General features: G+C 32.2%; 1 protein-coding gene across 4 annotated transcripts in view; it reads left to right on the top strand.

Moving 5' to 3' along the window:
* The window catches only part of LOC145296754 (dedicator of cytokinesis protein 7-like), a 250,331-nt gene that overhangs the window by 210,921 nt on the left and 19,626 nt on the right, over nucleotides 1-19,784 (top strand). For all 4 annotated transcript variants that reach the window (XM_080142795.1, XM_080142793.1, XM_080142792.1 and 1 more), the window contains 5 exons: nucleotides 2,186-2,276; nucleotides 4,769-4,914; nucleotides 10,975-11,118; nucleotides 13,037-13,146; nucleotides 16,011-16,166. In XM_080142795.1, coding sequence (XP_079998921.1) covers nucleotides 2,186-2,276; nucleotides 4,769-4,914; nucleotides 10,975-11,118; nucleotides 13,037-13,146; nucleotides 16,011-16,166 — 647 coding nt within the window. The remainder of the gene's footprint in view (nucleotides 1-2,185; nucleotides 2,277-4,768; nucleotides 4,915-10,974; nucleotides 11,119-13,036; nucleotides 13,147-16,010; nucleotides 16,167-19,784) is intronic.

The raw sequence follows: 19,784 nt of genomic DNA, 5'->3' as shown, positions 1-19,784 counted from the left end.
ATTTCCATATATATTTCAGCAGAATGTTTTCTGATGTATTCATTTTTATAGAAGTTGATGACTGTTAACATTTAGACTTATAAAAAAGCAAATTTACAAAATCTTTATGAAATTTCTTTCACTTGGTATAAATGAAAAGAACATGAATTTAACTTGTGGAAGAAACTCTAATAATGAAAACAGTTTTCTTTTATAAAGAATCTATTAAGGTGGGCAGAAGTGGGATGGCAAAGTGACAAATTATGGGAAGGAGAGAGAGAGTATAAAGCTAAAGGAAAGATTGCTTCTTGCCTTTAATGAAGTAAGACGATTAGTGATAGTATTATTTTTTTATGTATATTAACAAGTAACTGTTTATTTTCACCTGCCACCGGTGCCATCGTCTTTGAGCCACCCATGCTTCTTCGCCAAAGTACAGGTGATTCCTAATATTCGTTTGCATATTTATTGCTTGTATCAAGTCAAAAACAACTAACTGCTGATGAGTTTGTCAGATGGATGAGGAGACAACCACTATGAGGATCGAAAACGATGGTTGAGATTAGGTAGAATTTGATTATTTAAAAATACATTTCAATATGAATTTTTTTTTTTTTTTTTTTTTTTTTTTTTTACATAGGCATCACCACTTATCAAGGCCAAGAGGCCACTCGAGGATAAGGGTTAAAGAGTGTACAGTAAAGAGTTACCATTGAACTTGAAAACAACCATATTGTAGTCAGATTTGAAGCAGCCCCATTGTATTGTTTCACAGCCAGGTAGTTCTTGAGAAGATATTTTGCTCATGGAAGTTGTGTTTATAAAGTACACAGAGAAAGGAAAATTATTTACAGTTTTTGTAGCTAGATAAGTTTTTGTTCTGATTGTTTTACTGGGGGGGGCATAGATTGGAGCTCAGTCAAGCATCTACCATGAAACTAGTGACAGAGTAGAGAAAGACTAGTAATGTCTTTTTCTGTAAGAAAGAGGTTGTAGAGAAGAAAAGGCATACCTTACTGGATTTATTTTTTATTATCAAGGTGGAAAAGGATATTCTGATTGGTGCCTCCTCAGATTTGATGTTAGGGCGTATTTGACTCTTATAAAGGTAGAGGATTACATCGGCAGTGGAATACATTCTGGAGCAGTAGAATGATCCAACCATTTATCCAGCAAATTTGGCAACAAATTTGTTATTAGTTTTTTTTGGATATGTAGTGAAGATCCATCCCAGAAGCTTATTAAAGCAAGACAATTCTTCAAAGAGAAAGCTATTTATTTCATTAGTAAAGAAAAAGGCAAGTTGCAATAGAGAGACAATGCAAAAAATATGTCTGACAAAACTTCACTTATTTCCAACCATTAGAAAGAATTATGCATCAAAACAATTTTATCATTATTACCAATGGTTTAGAAGGATATTTTTCAAACTATTCTGTCTTTTCTATGAATATTTGTAAAACATTGGACCTCTACAGTGAACTGCAGCTTGTCAGGGTTATTTCATTGGAACACATTCCTTTAAAGTACTTGCGAAATAAGCACAGATGCAACATTGCGTTGATTGGACAGAGGTTGGAGTTTGGTTGACAGTGCTGAACCTATCAGATTGGAGACTTTTTTTTAAAAACCCTGTATAAAAGTGATAGGCTAGTGATAGTGATAGATGCACCAGCCCAGATAACAATACTTCAAGCATTGGCGAATGGCGCCTTCGTAGATAGGATATTGGTAGGTGTGAGTAGGTTTATAAAATAGTAAAGACAACCCACCTTCTTTGCAGCAGCATTGGCAATGTCTTCTATGTATTCATTCCAATTCATGTTGCTTGTAAATATTAGATTGAGGAGTTTCGATGAACTCTCAGACTGATATTAGCCAGTGGTTGAAAATGTGTCTTGTAATTGTTAAAGGAAAGAAGCTTTGTCTTAGTAGCATTAAATTGAACCATCCATTTATATCACTATTCCACTACAATCTGGAGGTTGTTTTCTATGAAATTTTCTGATTATTGCCTTGGATATGTGCGCATTCATTTTTTCCCCACATGTAGAGCATGCTGTCATCAGCAAATCTATCTACCTTGGACAAAATTCTTAGAAATTAATAATTTAGGTTTAAATCTAAAACAAAGTTCTTGTAATGTGAATGTACTGCAAAAGAATTACTTTTAACGCTTACTATTTTTATTTTATTTTTCTTCCAGGCTTATATCCAGATTACTTACGTGGAGCCGTATTTTGATGCTTATGAAATGAAGGATAGAGTGACGTACTTTGAGAAGAATTATAATATCAGTAAGTTAATGAAATCACCTTTTCATTATTGATTTTTTTTTTTTTTCACCTTTAATGAGGTGGTTCTGGATATGACCTTAAAAGACATCCAGAGGTAAGGCCCCATTTGCGAGCAGTGGGGAATGTGGAGTTGCCCCTTAGTTACTGTTGCTCCCAGGTCCACTTTGGCCTGCAGTGATAACACCTGTTAGGGCATCTGGTGCTACCGGATCATGTTGCCTGACCAAAGTGCACCAAATATGTTATTTTTCTTTTTTTCCTTTTCAAAACTCAATCATGTTCTGCAAAGTCAAAAACAACAATTATCTTTTACAAAACAACCAGATTAAATTCCATGAATAAATATTTGAAGATATAAAGAACTTGAATCATAAAACATTTTCCAAACTTACTGGATTCAGCATTAAATAACTTGAAAAGGGTTGATATGCCATAAAACAAAACAATCAAATTAATCAGATGAAATATGTTGCCAGTGAAGCATAAGGGACTAATGTGATAGGGACCAGATTTATAGGGGATAGCCTGGGTATGGAGTTGGCAGCAAAATTTTTGTCACGTTTAATTTTCTGCACATCTGTATGGTCAGGAGAAACAGGTAGCAGGGGGGGGAAATTCCAAAGACAACTGGTTTAAGAAAAGAATCTATGAGAGTAGAAAATTTTCTGACATCTAGGGATCTGTACAATAAGGAAATGTGATTTTGCTGCTAGTCTGGTAGGTAAGGGGTATCTATGTTGAGTGGGTATGAGTACAGTGAGTGGAAGTATTTATAAACTAGCACCTGGGATGCAACACTGAACAGAACCTTGGAAAACAGTGAAAAACATATTAAAGCAAAAAATTTTCTGCATCTTTTTTCCAGAAGGAGAGGCTAATGATATGACAACAATACTCCAGTATACTGTATAATCATGTTGACACATTCAACATTCTTGTTAGATCACCAAAATTAAGCAACGTTCAGCCTGATCAGTACCAGATGGGTGATCATTTGAGAATACTAGGTGCTGTATGTAGGAGGACATCGACACCTTCCTGCAAGATCTGCAAAAATATAACGTCATCTCTCCTAATCAGGATATACACTCGAGCACTAGTGAATTGGATATTTCCTAGACATTCAGGGGAAGCTGATTCAACCCACCTATGATAAATGTTAATGAAAAAAAAAATAGTCCATGCATGGGTGTATGATGGCTTTATAGAGATACTAACAAATCTACCCGTACAGAATATTAATTTACTTGAAACTTTATAAAATAAGTATAAAAATGAAGTATAGCCTTGACTGCGTTTGGAAGCTTTTTCTCATCAATATATATATATATATATATAACCATCTTTCCCATTGGATTTTTATCAAATCCTTTTTCTCTCTTTTTTCTATTTCTTGCTCCCTCAATTCTCTTGAATTCCTTCAATTTGTCTCAAACTGTTAAATGACTTTTTTATGCAAATATGATAAACTTCATATTATTTGTTTTCTGTGATACATTAACCTGAAAAATTTATTGTATATTTTGCAAACCTCTTCCCTTTTATGAGAAGAATTGCATTCTTCAGAACTCCATAGAATAAGATTTTTCTTGTTTGATTTGTATTCCTTGTTGAATAATTACAAATTTGTATATCTTCCTTATTTATAAGGTTTTTTTTGAAAATTTGAATAAATTTTCAATATCAAGATTTTTATTTTATATTATGTACTAGCGAGGGGTACCTGGCGTTGCCCGGGTGTTTTTCGGGGTATGTGAAGCCTTCACGACGCGCAGTTGGAAAATAGTAAAGTGTTTAAAAAAAAACAGGTGCGCGTTTTTGATTGACGTGATGGCGATAGGTATTCAGTAGTTAGCATTTTGTGCGGGACAGTTTTGAATGAGGTGAATAAATCGGTTTGTTTGTTTTTAAAAACCTGCTCCCTGTTTATTAGGAGGAGCGAAATGAAAACTACAGTCTGATATGACGAAGTCGACATTGAACAAACGTTACTTAGCTCTCTTGAGACAACTGGCCTGTGATTAGAGTCGAGTTTCGCTTTTTTTTATGCTGAAAACCGAATGTAACGCGTGCCGATGCGGGAAAAGTGGAATAATAAACGTTTGAAAGTCAATAAAATTAAATAGACAGGCGAGCTCCGTGGGTAACTCTGAGATATTACAATTTATAGATGATATAAAAAGTTTTAAGCGCTTCTCTGAAAGAAGCCTTTTGTGGGCATCGAGGAAAAGCGCACATACATACATACATACATACATACATACATACATTTTCGCTTTTATATATATAGATAACATATTTGAAAATATTTTGAAGCACTGAAAGCAAACCTATAGTGTCTTAATGTAAAAATAGTTTAGATAAATGAAAAAAAAAATGCATTTATTCATTTATATAGGATACAAAGAGAAATGAAATGTTTTCTGGCCCAGTAGTGGGAGCCTACCTTCCTTGCTGTGTTTGTAAAAAAATATTGTTTTCTTTTTTTCCAGAACGATTTATGTATGCTACTCCATTCACCCAAAATGGGAGAGCGCACGGCGAGCTGAGTGAGCAGTATAAACGTAAAACTATCCTGACTTTGAGTCATGCCTTCCCTTATGTAAAAACAAGACTTGCCGTCATCCACCGGGAACAGGTTTGTTGTCTACATAATAATAGTTTTTAATTTCTACACAACAAAGTACCTTTATTAAAGACTAACAAAGCATTACCTGCCCTCCAAACAGCAATTAGACAAATGTAGTCATTTTTACTGAAAAAAAAAACAATTTTCATTTCACACTGCAGTAATTTGGAGAAAAAAGATGATTTTTTTAAATTTATTTTTTTTATTACATTTTCACCCCAAACAAGGCACATTGCCACTTTGGTGTAGGAGGCTACGATCAGGGGCAATAACTACTGGGGTACTATGTAGGGATTTGGACAGCAAGATGTCGATTCACGTTGCACTTTAACTTCTGCATGTCAGTACAGTTGGGGAAGCAGTGACCTGGAATGGAATTCCAAAGTCTAGCGGTTCTGGGAAAGAAACTACTAGAGTAGAAAGATCTTTTACATCTAGGGATCTCTACAGTGTGGGGGTGGGATTTAGCCGCCTGTCGGATTTGTCGAGGGTGTTCACGTCGTGGGGGCACAAGTGCTTGCAATTCATCAGAGTTCGTCACCATTAAAATACTTGTAGAACAGGCAGAGGGATGCAACGTTTCGTCGATGGGACAGAGGCTGAGGCTTAGATGCCAGTTCAGGGCCTATCAGATTTGCGACTCTCTTTTGAACCCTGTCAAGGAGCGAGAGACTAGTAGCAGATGCACCAGCTCAAATATGACAGCAATACTCCATATATGAGTGAATGGTGGCCTTATAGAGGTACAGGATACTTTCGGGTGTTAGTAGTTTTCTAGCACGGTAGAGAGAGTCTACCTTCCTTGCAGCAGCCCTGGCAATGCTTTCAATGTAATTGTTCCAATTCATGTTTACTGTGAACGTTAGACCAAGGAGTTTGAAAGATATACTCTCAGATAAAGAGTCGTTGGCCATTGCTATAGGTGATAGAGAAGATTTCTTGTAATTATTGAATCAAACTAGTTTAGTCTTGGCAACATTGAATGTGACCATCCGTTTTTATCCCTATTCCACTACAGATTGGAGGTCATCCTCTAGTGTTTCTGCCATTTCTTTAGATATGTGTTCATTTGTTTTCCTGTCATGCCTGTTATAGAGTGTGGTGTCATCAGCATATATACCCATCTCAGAGGCAATTTTGTTGGGGAGGTCATTTATGAATATCAGGAACTGTAGATGTCCAAGGATAGACCCCTGGGGCACTCCCGCATTGATATCATATTGTTTAGATGTACGACCGTCGAGGACAACCTGGATTTTTCTCTTATCTAAGAAGGATTTAATTATGTTAAGTATTCTACCAGTAATACCGTATGATCTAATTTTCCTGAGGAGACCCTCATGCCATACCCTGTCCAAAGCCTTAGATATATCTAGAGCTACCGCTCTGCCCTCTCCCGCTTTGTCCAGTAAATGGTATATATGTTCAGAGATTACAGTTAGGATATCTGCTGTGGAACAGGCTTGTCTAAATCCATATTGTTGGGCAGTCAGAAGTTTAGGTGATGGACTAGAGCATGGTTAATTAAGGTCTCAAATATTTTGTCAAAAAGTGTGAGGAGGCTAATGGGGCGAAAATTTAATGGGTCAGTTCTTTTCGCCAGAATTTTTGAATACTAGTACCACAGAAGCAGTTTTCCAACAGCCCGGAAAGCAAGATTCATTAAGGCATTTGTTGTAGAGTTTGGAGAGAACTGGAGCTACTTCGGCTGAGCACTTTTTTAATAGCACAGCTGGGATGAGATTGGGTCCACATGCTTTTGAAGTGTCAAGGTTTTTTATGATAGCATGCACCTCAGCAGGGGTGATTTTCAGATCGTCTAGCGTGGCGTCTGTCTGCATAGGAAATTCAGATATGGGGTGGTTGGAAGTTATCATTTGGAATGCTAATAGTTTTTCATTAAATCACTTTAATATTACTATTGATAATAATAATATTGAAAACTATTGTGTGTGTGTGTATATATATATATATATATATATATATATATATATATATATATATATATATTATAAAAGTAGTAGAGCTCGAGTGTGTGTCTGTGTGTACAACTCTCCTATAGTCCACATCACTGGAGCAATCATGACCAAACCTAATATGATGATGGTATCTGGCCTAGGGATGGTGCACACTATTTTTCAAGGTCAAGGTCAGAACTTTGCTAGTAAGAGAATCAAATTACAAATGAATTGTACATAATATTAGTTAGAAATTGTTTATAAAGTAAGTATGCAAATGAAGTATAGCTGTGTTTAGAAGTTTTCTAGTTCATATATATAGCATATTGAAAATATTTTTTCATTAAATTAAATAAGCCTATGGTGTTATATAAATATAGCTGAGATAAATTAAAAAGATTGGTGTGTGTGTGTGTGTGTGTGTGTATATATATATATATATATATATATATATATATATATATATGCGCACAAAAATATATATATATTGTATAAGAAATTGTTTATAACAACTATCTGAATGCATTTCAAATAGCTGTGTGCAAGCTCAATATTCACTATATTGATGGAGCTTGTTAATATATGTTAGGTACATGCATCAATTTTGGAAAACTGATAGGGCGACATAGTTTTGAAAGGCGGTTTATCATAATTTTTTTGTAGGTTTCAGATTACTTTTTGATTGGATTTGAAAGATTAAAGCCTAAAGTTAATTTCTAAATGGAAAAAATATTTCTACATGTGAAAAAAAAAGTTATAATGAAAAATGTTTTATGGAAACATTCAGAAACTGATAAGTTCAGCTAAATTTTGAAGTTAAATAAATTCATTGTAAAAATCCCTTGAAATATAAGTATTAGTTTTCTGGGACTATTTCCAAGATAATTAGTAAAATTTTTAGATATTGAATTAAATTAAAAAAAAAAAACCTTATTTGTATAAAAAAATAGCTTAATTAACTCCTAAAAGCAAGAGATTCTGGCTTTGCACAATAAAAACAAATAAAAAGTCTAGCATGAGTTCTCCGGAAGCCCAAAATGTCAGAAAGTCAAAAGCCTATGTGAAAATGACATCGTATGGTTGAAGGGAGGGAGGGGTGCAAAACCGACTGGTTTTCTTTCTTTATTTTTTCCCCAGTCGTTCATCTGTACATTCTTATTGTGAAGGTTTGTATAATTTTAAAATTTATTTTTGTGTGTTCCTGCTTTTAAATCTAAAGAAAAAAATTTTTTTTAAAATTTATTTTTCAAGATTATATAAAAAAAATGATGTTACGCTGAAGATTACACGTTCATTCATGCAATAGAAAATATTAGTATCTTACATATAAAAATCATGCTAAAAATATAACTTCATAGTTATATCGATTTCATTAATACAAGCTTTAGAGGCTTTTTTCATAATGTTCCTAAAATTTTTTTTTTTTTTTTTTTATTGTTACAATTTACGATGCTTTATTTTCACAAAAAAAGTAAAAGTAAATTCATTCATTTTTTTTTTTTTACTACTGATAGCCATAACTTTAGTAAAGGTGTTTTTTTATAAACAAAATAATACATTGCCACTATGATTCAAATAAAAATAATAGGTTCATTATATTCCGTGATCATTATTTGATAAATACTGAAAATTTGATTAAAATTTGTTGATTCTTGAGTTTTGGTGAATTTTTAAATAAAGGGAGGGGTTATACATTTTGAGCATCAACATTCATTTTGCACGTACCTAATATTTTTCAAAGATTTATAATAACATTTAAATCAAATTTCAGAATAAAAAATATTTTTTAAAACGTGAATTTAGAATGGATTTACATAAATAAAATTCAAATTTCTTATTCAAATTCAATTATATTAGATGTGTTTATATATATATATCTATAAAAGTGAACGTGTGTGTGTACATTTCCCTACGCAATAACTGTCAATTTTTGGTCTACAGACTCGAAATTTGATATACAGGGTACTGAGAGTTGGGAAAATCGATGTTATCGGTTTTTGGCCAAAAATTTGGCGATTAAGGGGTCAAAGTTCAACGATTTGACCTTTGAGAACTTTACAAAACGCCTCTGACAATTTTGGGTCTACGCACTTGAAATTTTAGATATAGGTTCCTTAGACATGGATCTAACTTAATAACTTGATTTGAGCCCAAAACAATAAATTTTAAGGGGTCATAATAGGGGTCAAAGTAAAAAAAAATTTATCTCTGTGGTCTCTTCGAAATTACTCAGACAATTTCTGGTCTAAATATTTGAAATTTTACATAAAGGGTATTCAGAGATAGGGCAAGCATCAGTTTGGGTCGCAAATTTTTAGTTACCAATATATAAATGTATGTGTGTATGTCTGTTTGCATGTCTGCCTTAAACTTTCAATAGAGGCGACGGATTTTACCAAGATCAGTATCGTTTTAAAGTTCAACCTTTCATACGACAAATATCAAAAAATTGGCTAAAAACATTATCTTCACCTTCAACTAGGCACTTTTCTACAGGGGGGGGGTTACTTTTTTTGCCGATATTTTTTAAAGTTATCCTCTCCTTTAGATTGTCTAGCCTTAATGCTAAAAAATGTCGCTTCCGGTTTGGCGTTGGTCGTAACAGCATAAACATTAGTTTTTATCCCGTTCTTTTCCTCCTTTGCGGTACAGGTTAGAGCCTGCCTTCCTACTACCACTTTTTTTTGCTCAACATTCACATCCAAACACCTGGGCAACACTGGGCTGAAATGCTAGTATATATATATATATATATATATATATATATATATATATAACAAAGTGCCAATAACGTAAATAATGTGTAAACAAATAGAGCTTAGGCATTGGACAATGTTTGATCATTGTAATTTCACATACCCATCTTAGAAACAGCTTAATAGCATATTGGTTAGAAGCAGCGACTAGTGCCTAGAGGGTAGACTTTCAATCCTGGTTTGAGGTAGTTGCTAATCTCGCTTCACTGAAGATCTGTAATACAGTGAAACAGTCTGTGGATAGCACATATACATATATACATACACACACGATATTATTTTTCATCACAAATACTGAAAGATGGAATCAATTCGCATTTACAAATTTTGTTTGTACTTTTATTTTGTTCAATACATAATTTACATCCAAATTCTAAGTTTTCTCGACATCACATTTTACATACATCTTGTTTAATAGCAGAGATATTATCATCATATTACTAAGCAACTCTTCATTTTAAAGATTAAACACTTATGTGTGCATATATATATATATATATATATATATATATATACCTTTTTATTAATGATTGTTTATATACATGTACATACATACAAATATATATGTATATATATAATTGTTAATTAAGGTATTCAGTTGTGTAGAAATTAAATCTATATACCTATAAAAGTGAAATTGTCTGTGTGTGGCCATTTCCCTACCAAACTACTCTGTCAATTTTCAGTCTACAGACTCAAGATTTGACATAAGGGGTATTGAGATTTGGGAAAATCTTTTTAATAGGTTTTCAGACAGAAATTTGGCTGTCAAGGGGTCAAAGTTCAACGATTTGACCATTGAAAACCCTACCAAACTCCTTCGCCAATTTTGGGTCTAAACACAAGAAATTTTAGATGTAGGTTACTTGGATATGAATCAAACTTTTTGATTTAATTTGAGCCCAAAACAAATGTTCAGAGGTCAAAATTGGGGTTAAAATTAAAAAAAATTGACCCCTGCGGTCTCTACCAAATTACTCAGCCAATGTTTGGTCTAAACATTTGAAACTTTACATAAAGTGTATTCAGACATATGGCAAGCTTTTTAATCGTTTTTTTAATGAAAATTTGCTTGCCAAGGGGTCAAAGTTCAAAATATTTACCTTTGCAGACTCTTCCAAACTCCTTCACGAATTTTGGGTCTAAACACTTGAAATTTTAGATGTAAGTTACCTGGACATGAATCAAACTTTTTAATATATGTACATAAAGTTATATATGTATATAAGCCTGAGCAAAGCCAGGCTGAACTGCTAGTTTGAAATAAAGAATGAGTTTTATTTTCACATTTAAAATTTGAGTCATTAACTAGCTTTCAAATTCCGCCACCTAAAGAAATGTTCTGTGTCTTTCAGATTATCCTTTCACCGATTGAAGTCGCAATTGAAGATGTTGTTAAAAAGACAAGGGAATTGGCGCTTGCATTACATCAAGAACCTACTGATTCTAAAATGTTACAAATGGTTCTGCAAGGATGTATTGGTACGACTGTGAATCAGGTAAGTGAAGAATACACTTGAAAATTTTATTAGTTCTCATTACTACAGAGTGAAATGATAAAATTGTCGCGCTAGATAAGACAATATGATTCCATTTTCATTTGATAAAAACTGGTTTTCTTTTTTGTTGAAGAACATCTACTAGTTAGCCAGTTTTGTACAAATCCCAAGAGCGATATGAGCCTTCTGTCATGTCTGAAAATGACACAGTGTTCAACAAGCAAGATCAGAGATGCGCCACTGTACAACTCATGCTCTCTACTAATCCAGTTATGACAACGGGATGATTGTCATGAATAACAGGGATGTGCACAAGGTGATGAAAATAAAGTTTCCGGCCACGGTTATGGTCTTTGATGTGGTTTCAAGGGAGGGCCACATCATGCCAGCTCACATCTTCGAAGTCAGCTTGAAAGTCAACACCAAGATGTACGTGGATGTGCTGAAGAGTGTGGTGGTGCAATCAGGTGGCTGCTGGTAGACCCTGGGTGTGGCAGCAGGACTCGATGCCAACCCACAAGTCCAAAGAAACCCAGGCTTGGTTTCAGAAGGAGTGCTATGATTTTATACCCTTCTCTCCTGTATGTATCCGTTATGGAATGAAGTTCTTCATAAAAAAATTTCACTTAATTTCATCAAGTAGTTTATTTTATTTATTGATATATTTTTTTTTTTACGACGTAAAAACAATTTGTTATGATACCAAGCAAAAGGTTTGATTTTTAGGAAGAAAAGCTAGTATTAGATGAGGAGGGAGTGTCGGCGCTTTAAATTGTGTTATCTCCTCATGTCGTGTTCAGAAAATTCAAAGATGTCTTCTTTTCAACACGTTTTCCGCTATAAAAAAAAAATTCTCGATTAAATTAAGTGAAATTTTTTTTTTCAGAGATCTTCAGTCCAAAACAGATATGTACAACTACAATATGACCTTTTTTTTTTTTTTTCAATATTTTCATTTTTTAATGTCTTGATTAAACTGTACAAGTGCCAATTTTTGTTACTTGTTTATTTTTAAATTTTAAAAGCCGTTTTTGTTAAATATGTGAGGGAAAATATTTTTTTTTAAGATATTCCACCTTTTTCTTATTTCATGTTACAAAATCTGAACAAAATAAATTTAGGTCTATCAAAATTGCAACATTTTATAAAAAAAAATATATTTAGTTATACATACATATATATACATACATATAACCCATTATTTCACTTATCTTGAAGCTATAAATAAAAAACAGACATAAAATCAATATTATGTTAAAAAAAAATCAATTTTTTTTTCTCTGTAATATATGTTAGTTCAATTACAACAAAAAATAGAATTAAAAAAAAATTATTAATTTGTAAAAGATTTAAATAGAATAAAATTACAATATTTCGTGATATGAAGTTTTAAGCATAGATGTTTTTTAGTAAGGGTTTCCAATTTTTAAAAAAATATTTACATATAATATAAAAAATGACTATTGGCAATTTTAAAATAGCAAATTCAACTACAACTTAAAATTATTGTGATTGTTAAGATATTTATTTTTAGGGGAGAGATCAACTCGATTTTAGCGCCTATTTTCAAAATAAAATGTACAGAGGCCTCTAATTAATAAAATTAACACCATGAACAATAGCAAAAACATGTTGCTTCGCTTATTTAATTTAGCATCTTTTGACATTCATAAAAATTATACACAATGGTAAGTTAGAAACAAAATGAAGACCTCACTGATACTGTGTAAAATTTTGGTGATTTTACACAAGAATTTAGAGGCGCTTTGTGATCTTATCTAAGTATTGCCTCTGTGATATCTATATTTTCTATTTCAGTTGGCTAAATTTTCCATATCCAATCCTAAATACTGTGTAACAGATTGCTGTATATTATTTTATGAAAATTTGTAAAATTTTGTTTATTTTTATTTTTTAGGGTCCTGTCGAAGTGGCTCTTGTATTTCTCCAAGAAGTGGCACAGGGTAAACAAGTGCCAAGTAAACACCACAATAAATTAAGATTATGTTTCAAAGAATTCCTTAAACGGTAAGCGTTTATTAAGAACAAAGAAATAATTGTCACATATTGGATGTAAATACAAATGCCATATTTTTTCTTATTTTTCTCTATAGTTTCACAGCAGTGTCTAGTGAAACATTTTATATTTTAAGAGACGACCTGTGATCTATTGAGTCAACATTGGTACATCAAAGAGAGCAGAAAGTGAACCACCTTCTTTTATTTTTGACAGCCTCATAACTTTTGCTTCCCTTACTTTGCCTTTTAGTCCTCACATTCCATCAGCAATCTTTTTAACAAAGGGGGAAGAATTATTGTTTTCTGGGTCAAACTCGATCCATCTAACACATCATTGGCTAGTTTTTGATCTTGAAGTAGCATTTTTTTTTTTTTAGGTACATAACGTCAAGTTGGTTCTTGCATTGTGTGTATATATTTAGTATCTTTAACCTATTGCTATGGTAAATAGATATTTTTTAAGTTTATTTATTAATTTTACACATTGGTGGTCCTACATCAATATTTTAAATTAAAAAATAGGCGCTTCTACACTATTAGGACGAGATTTTGTAGTTGATAAATGGAATTTTCAAACAATAAAAAACAATGGTTTCTACTGATTTTTTTTTGTCAATTCTAATGAATTACAATGGTAGCTTCCAAATTATGCAGTCGAAATTTCCTGAATATTACTGAATTATTAAAAAAACAACAACTTTAATCGTGTGAGCAGGTGAAAAAGCACAATCATTTTGTTTAAATCGAGACAGAAAATTACCTCCCTTTGGAACTCTCCTGTATCTTACAATTGTTTTCATCAAATTCTATTTTTTATTTACTTTAATAAATAATTTTCTACCTTATCGATTTTCATAATTTTTGGATATAATCATCGTAAAAATATGAGGAATACGTAGATACCATTGTTTTCATGTGAAATTGAGTTTTATGATTTCCGAAATTTCGTCCTAATAGTGTAGAAGTGTTGAAAAATATAATAGGAGTTGCCTTCCTTTAAATTTAAAAATTTATAAACAAAAAGAATAGTCATCAGGGTAATGTTGGGTTGGAACTGTTTTATATTTAATACTAGCATTTCAGCCCAACATTGCCCGAGTGTTTGGAGGTGTGTGTTGAGCAAAAAAAAAAAAAAATGTGTAAGTAGGAAGGCAGGCTCGACCCGTACCACAAAGGAGGAAAAGAACAGGGTAAAACCTAACGTTTATGCTGTTACGACCACTGCCAAACCGGAAGTGACATAGGTTTTAATTAAGGCTAGACAATCGGAAGGAGCAAATGATTTTTAAAAATATCGGCAAAAAAAGTGCCCCCCCCTGTAGAAAAGTGCCCAGTTGAAGGTGAAGATATTAATGTTTTTAACCAATTTTTCGATATTTGTTGTCTGAAAGGTCAAGCTTCAAAGCGATACTGATCTTGTGAAAATCCGTCGCCTCTATTGAAAGTTTTAGGCAGACATGCATGTATGCATTTCACTACATACTACATACATTTATATATTGGTAGCTCAAATTTTCGACCCAAACCGATTAAAAAGCTTCCCCTATCTCTGAATACCCTTTATGTAAAATTTCAAATGTTTAGAACAGAAATTGTCTGAGTAATTTGGTAGAGACCGAAGTGGTCAATTTTTTTAAAACTTTGACCCCTATTATGACCCCTTAACATTTATTGTTTTGGGCTTAAATCAAGTTATGCAGTTAGATCCATGTCCAAGGAACCTATATCCAAAATTTGAAGTGTTTAGACCCAAAATCAGAGGAGGAGTTTGGTAGAGTTCTCAAAGGTCAAATCATTGAACTTTGACCCCTTAATAGCCAAATTTCTGGCCGAAAATTGATTACAAAGATTTTCCTAAATCTCAGTAGCCTGTATATCAAATTTCGAGTCTGTAGACTTAAAATTGACAGTTATTGCGTAGGGAAATGTACACAGACAGACAGATACACAGACACACACATAGACACATTCACTTTTATAGATATATAGATAGATTTATTTTTAATACTTACCATGATGAATTATGGATACAACTTTATGAAACCAGTTTGAATACTCCAGTCTATAATCAGCACTTTTGTTGGATAGGGGCTGCTCACTAATAAACTGTACCTCATGTTTTAATTTGACTTGATTCTTATCTATCATGATAGTGGCAATGAGATTGTGATAGTCTGCCATTTTTAATTCAAATTTTTTGTATAAGGATAGAAAGGAAAACTGTCTAAAAATAATCAAGACAGCACAGATAAGTTCACCCAGTTTATTAGCTCTTTGGAAAAACCAATCACAGTAAACCGTGGTCGTTTTAAGTACTCCAGAGGAGAGATGGGCACCTGCTAATCTCCTAAATAAACACTGGCAGTTGAGAGATGATGGTGGCTAAGTAGTTAATGATACGGACTAACAACCTGGGTGTATTAGATTTGAATCTAGTTTATTTCACAGAAGCATTTTGACTTAAAATGTTGGCAACCTTCATGTAGTCCCTCCCGTAAGTATTCAGTATTCTTCTAGAAAAAATTCTAACTAGGAAGATATTGGGGGGGGGGGTACCTACAATAGTCATCTTATTCGTTGAAAATAAATAAATGATGCTCAGTAACAACAACCCTAGCAGCTGACTGACATGTACGACGTCAACAAAATTCTGAACTGAAAACTATAAGCCAACATCTGACTTATGACGTCACCCTTCCTTAAACAGTGGGAGTTAGACGACTTGCTATCCCCTCCCTCATATTAGCCAATCCTTTGTTTTTCTAAAAAACAAATTGTTTCTTTATATGTAGAAAAAAAAAATGTTAACAAAATATTATTCCCCACTTTTTCTTTTCATGTTTATCTGCTAATATTTATATTTTTTTAAACAGGTGTTGGGATGCTTTACTTCGGAATAAAACTCTTATCACGCCTGAACAGAAAGAATACCAAAGAGAAATGGAACGGACATATTACAGTATTCGTGATAAACTGAATCCAATGATAAGTTCCTCAACGGCTACGCTCAAACGAGCAAAGCATAAAAGGTAAGTAACATTAAATGACATATACTTAAGCAACAAAACGAAACGAAAAGCTAACAATTTAATTGCAAACTTGACTATAGTTAGACTTAACATAATTTTTATAAAAAAAAAAACATATAAATATGACATAGATATTCAATTTTCTCTCATGAAAAAATAAAGAACTATTAAGGGAGTAAGATCATCCCAGAGGGGAAAGCCAAAAAAAAAAAAACATGGAAAGAAGTGAGAAAGATCAACTCGAGATAAACAGGGAAAGAGATACATTATTTGCATTATTTGAAATATTCAAACTGCTGTTCTCATCTTAAGTGTTATTTTTATAACGTTTCAGTCAATGTAACCGCCAACCTTCTTCAGGCGTATCTTCTCGAACTCAGCAATCTACACAGAATTTTGAACAGAACTTATCTGTTTATTCCACAGGGGTACTATGCTCTCGTTCAGAGGTTACATAGACCAAAATGTTGTGCAATTAACACTCAAGATGAGAACAGTAGTCCGAATAATTCAAATAATATGAATTATCAATCCTCATCTCAAAAAAATTCAGAAACAGAGCAGTTAGCTTGGAAGTCCATTTCTCAACGTTATCCAACACATGCTCCCATGCAAAACGGACATTAAATTGATGATGATTCATGTCTTTAATCTGGAATTAAATCGTTTTGAGTAAATATTCTTATATATTTGCTACATTTTATCCTGATGTTCAATGACTTTCTTCAAATGTGCACAACTGCACTGCAAATACACCTAAATATGACTGATTTGGCCTGTGGTGGACCTTTTCAGTTCAAGAATAATCTGGGGATTGTTTTGATAGATAATATATTTGAGATAATCCCACGGATCAAAATCTGGGGTGAATAAGGTCTAGTGACTTTAAAACCCCATTCAAGATTACACCTATTACTGACGAGAGAATCATTAAAGTTTCTCACATATCGTTAAATAGTGATAAAACAAAGACTGTTGATCATTCATGACTGATACTTGGTGGACAAGTTAGGCATAGACTGAAATTTAGTTGTATCAAATTTGATTAGAATACAGAAATGCTTGTGAATTTTATTAACCATTCTATATTTGGGAAATCAGGTGGGATCACTGCATTTGATACTTCAGAGAGTTATTTTTCTCCATTTATTTATAGTTATTATATATAGATATAGTTGTATCATGCTGTTATCTATTGTTCGTCACAAGTAATTTTGGTGTTTATTTAGAATTAAAATTATTTTCAAAACAAAAATACGGAAAAATCTTTAAAAAAAACTTCATGGTGTATGTACCCATCACGGAATGAACATGTCATATTTCAAAAATGATGTAAATTGATCAAATAGTTTTATTTTTAACCAAGAAAATCAAATTTAATCAGTAAGCAAAGAGGGGCTGTCTTGTGTCGCTATCTTGAAAAAAACTAAAGACAGATGAGTTCATAATAATTCAAACTTGCAAGATCAACTTTGTGATGCTAATTTTCTTACTTAGATTTTCTTAGTTAAAAAATAAAAACTATTTGAGCAATTTACATGATTTTTAGAATATGACATCTTCATTCCATGACAGGTACATGCATCAAAGTTTTTTCTGCAACTTAGTTTTTTAAAGTAGGTTTAATTCTAAATAAGCAGTGTAATTTCTTAAAATACATCAGTGGTAACAATGACTGCTGTATCATTTATGCAAGTGACACTCTGCATTTCAGTTTTTCTTTGATATTTAGTTTGTTTAATCTATTTCAAAAGAAAATTTAACTACAAATCATTTGATGAATATTAAATCATTAAATCAGATGAGTACTTGCGCAGAATTTGAACCAAACATGACTAACCACCCGCTCAGCTTTGCTCGGAACGTAACGTCATGCGCTTGGGTTTGACTGTAATTCAACATAAGATGCCGATCAATGTGCAGCAAAGAAGCAGACGATCCTTGAGAAAAATATTGGAAGAAAAAAAAAAATCATTAAATTAAGGAAACAACACACCCTCAAACGACCGTTCTTAACAACTTTATACAAGATGAATATCTCCATTTGGGATCAACTGTCAGTTGCAAACGACAGGAGCTTCTCAACAGTTATCTTTTTGAGTTTATGAGGAGACAAATTTGGTAATGATCCATTTGTCTCCATCTTAAACCATATATTGGAAAACTACCCGATTGGTGTAGTTTCTTCCACATCCTCTGTCTCTTTTCATGCCACTTTAACATTATCTGATGCGACTGTTTAAAAGTCTACCTAATCTTAAGGGAATATACTGGCTGTCTTAATTTCATTTTTAAAAATCAGTTGACCAGCCCCATAAGAAAAAAAAATTGTTACAAATTTAAAGAAAAAAAAATATATATATATATATATATATATATATATATATATATATATATATATACATATAATACATGAAAAACACTTAAAAAGTGCTTTTCTAAAGCCTTTGTTAAAAAATATGAAAAACAAAAAAAATTGGTTTTCTTATTTATTTTGTTTGAACCTCCTCCAAAAAAAATTGGTTGAAAAAAAAAAAAAAAAAAAACGAAATACAATTTACTTGTTTATTTTTTCACTTAAGAAAATTTGTTAGAAGAATAAAATAGAAATTGTTACGATAGGTTGTTGTTTCTTTTTAATTTTTATTATATTTTATCATATTTTTATTTATTTCTGGTGATTTTATTATTTTTTGATAATCGGTAATGCTCGGCGAAAACCAGAGGTTGACATTCTGTTCCGAGCAAAGCTGAGCGGCCAGTTAGTTATGTCTGTTCAAATTCTGCACAAGTACTATAAGATGTTCATGAATCTTGTATCATTTATTATAAGCATATTTAACGGTTCTTGTCTAGAATTCCACCTATATTAAAAAAACAAAAATGAAGAAAAATATGTATAATGTACATAGCCGTGATGAAACAAAAATATCATTTTCCCAAACTTACTTTAAATTGATCAAGTAGTTCTATTTTTATTTTTAAAAAAATCATTTTTAAGCGATTAATTAATTAATTCATAGGTATTACAACATAAATCTTGCAAGTTTGAATTATTGTTGAGTTATCTCTTTTTTCTTTTTCTTTTTCAAAATGGAGGATAAGACAGCTTCTGTTGAATTACTCATAAAATTTGATTTTCTTATTTTAAAATAAAACCACTTGATCAATTTGTGATTTTTGGAATATGATATTTTTACTTTGTTACTGCTACATAGAGATACAGATTTTCTGTATCTTGGGATTTAAAATAAGGAACATTCTGAACCAGTACCTATTTGACATTTTATAAATCAACTTGTTTTCTTTTTTTTTTTTTTTTTTTTTTTTAAATATTGTCATTTCTCTTGTCTTGATGGATCTGTGAAATGTAAATGCTTGTAAAAATAGGTTTCTTGTTTTGTTTAGTATTGCATTTCAAAGACAATTTGAGTTTTCTAATTTGGGGAAATCATGAAAAAAAATGTTACTTGATCTGTTAAAACAAATATCTTATAAAAATAATTTATGGAAGGCAATGCAATGAAGAAGTGTAACGGATAGACATGAACTAAAGTGAATTAAGATATAGCAAGCTATGCAGATTCACCCTTTTTTAATACAACATATATATATGTT

This window comes from Euprymna scolopes, chromosome 17 (assembly GCF_053919585.1).
Source record: "Euprymna scolopes isolate OS-2025 chromosome 17, ASM5391958v1, whole genome shotgun sequence".
Lineage (NCBI taxonomy): Eukaryota > Metazoa > Mollusca > Cephalopoda > Sepiida > Sepiolidae > Euprymna > Euprymna scolopes.
This window is presented reverse-complemented; position numbering and strand designations above follow the sequence as displayed.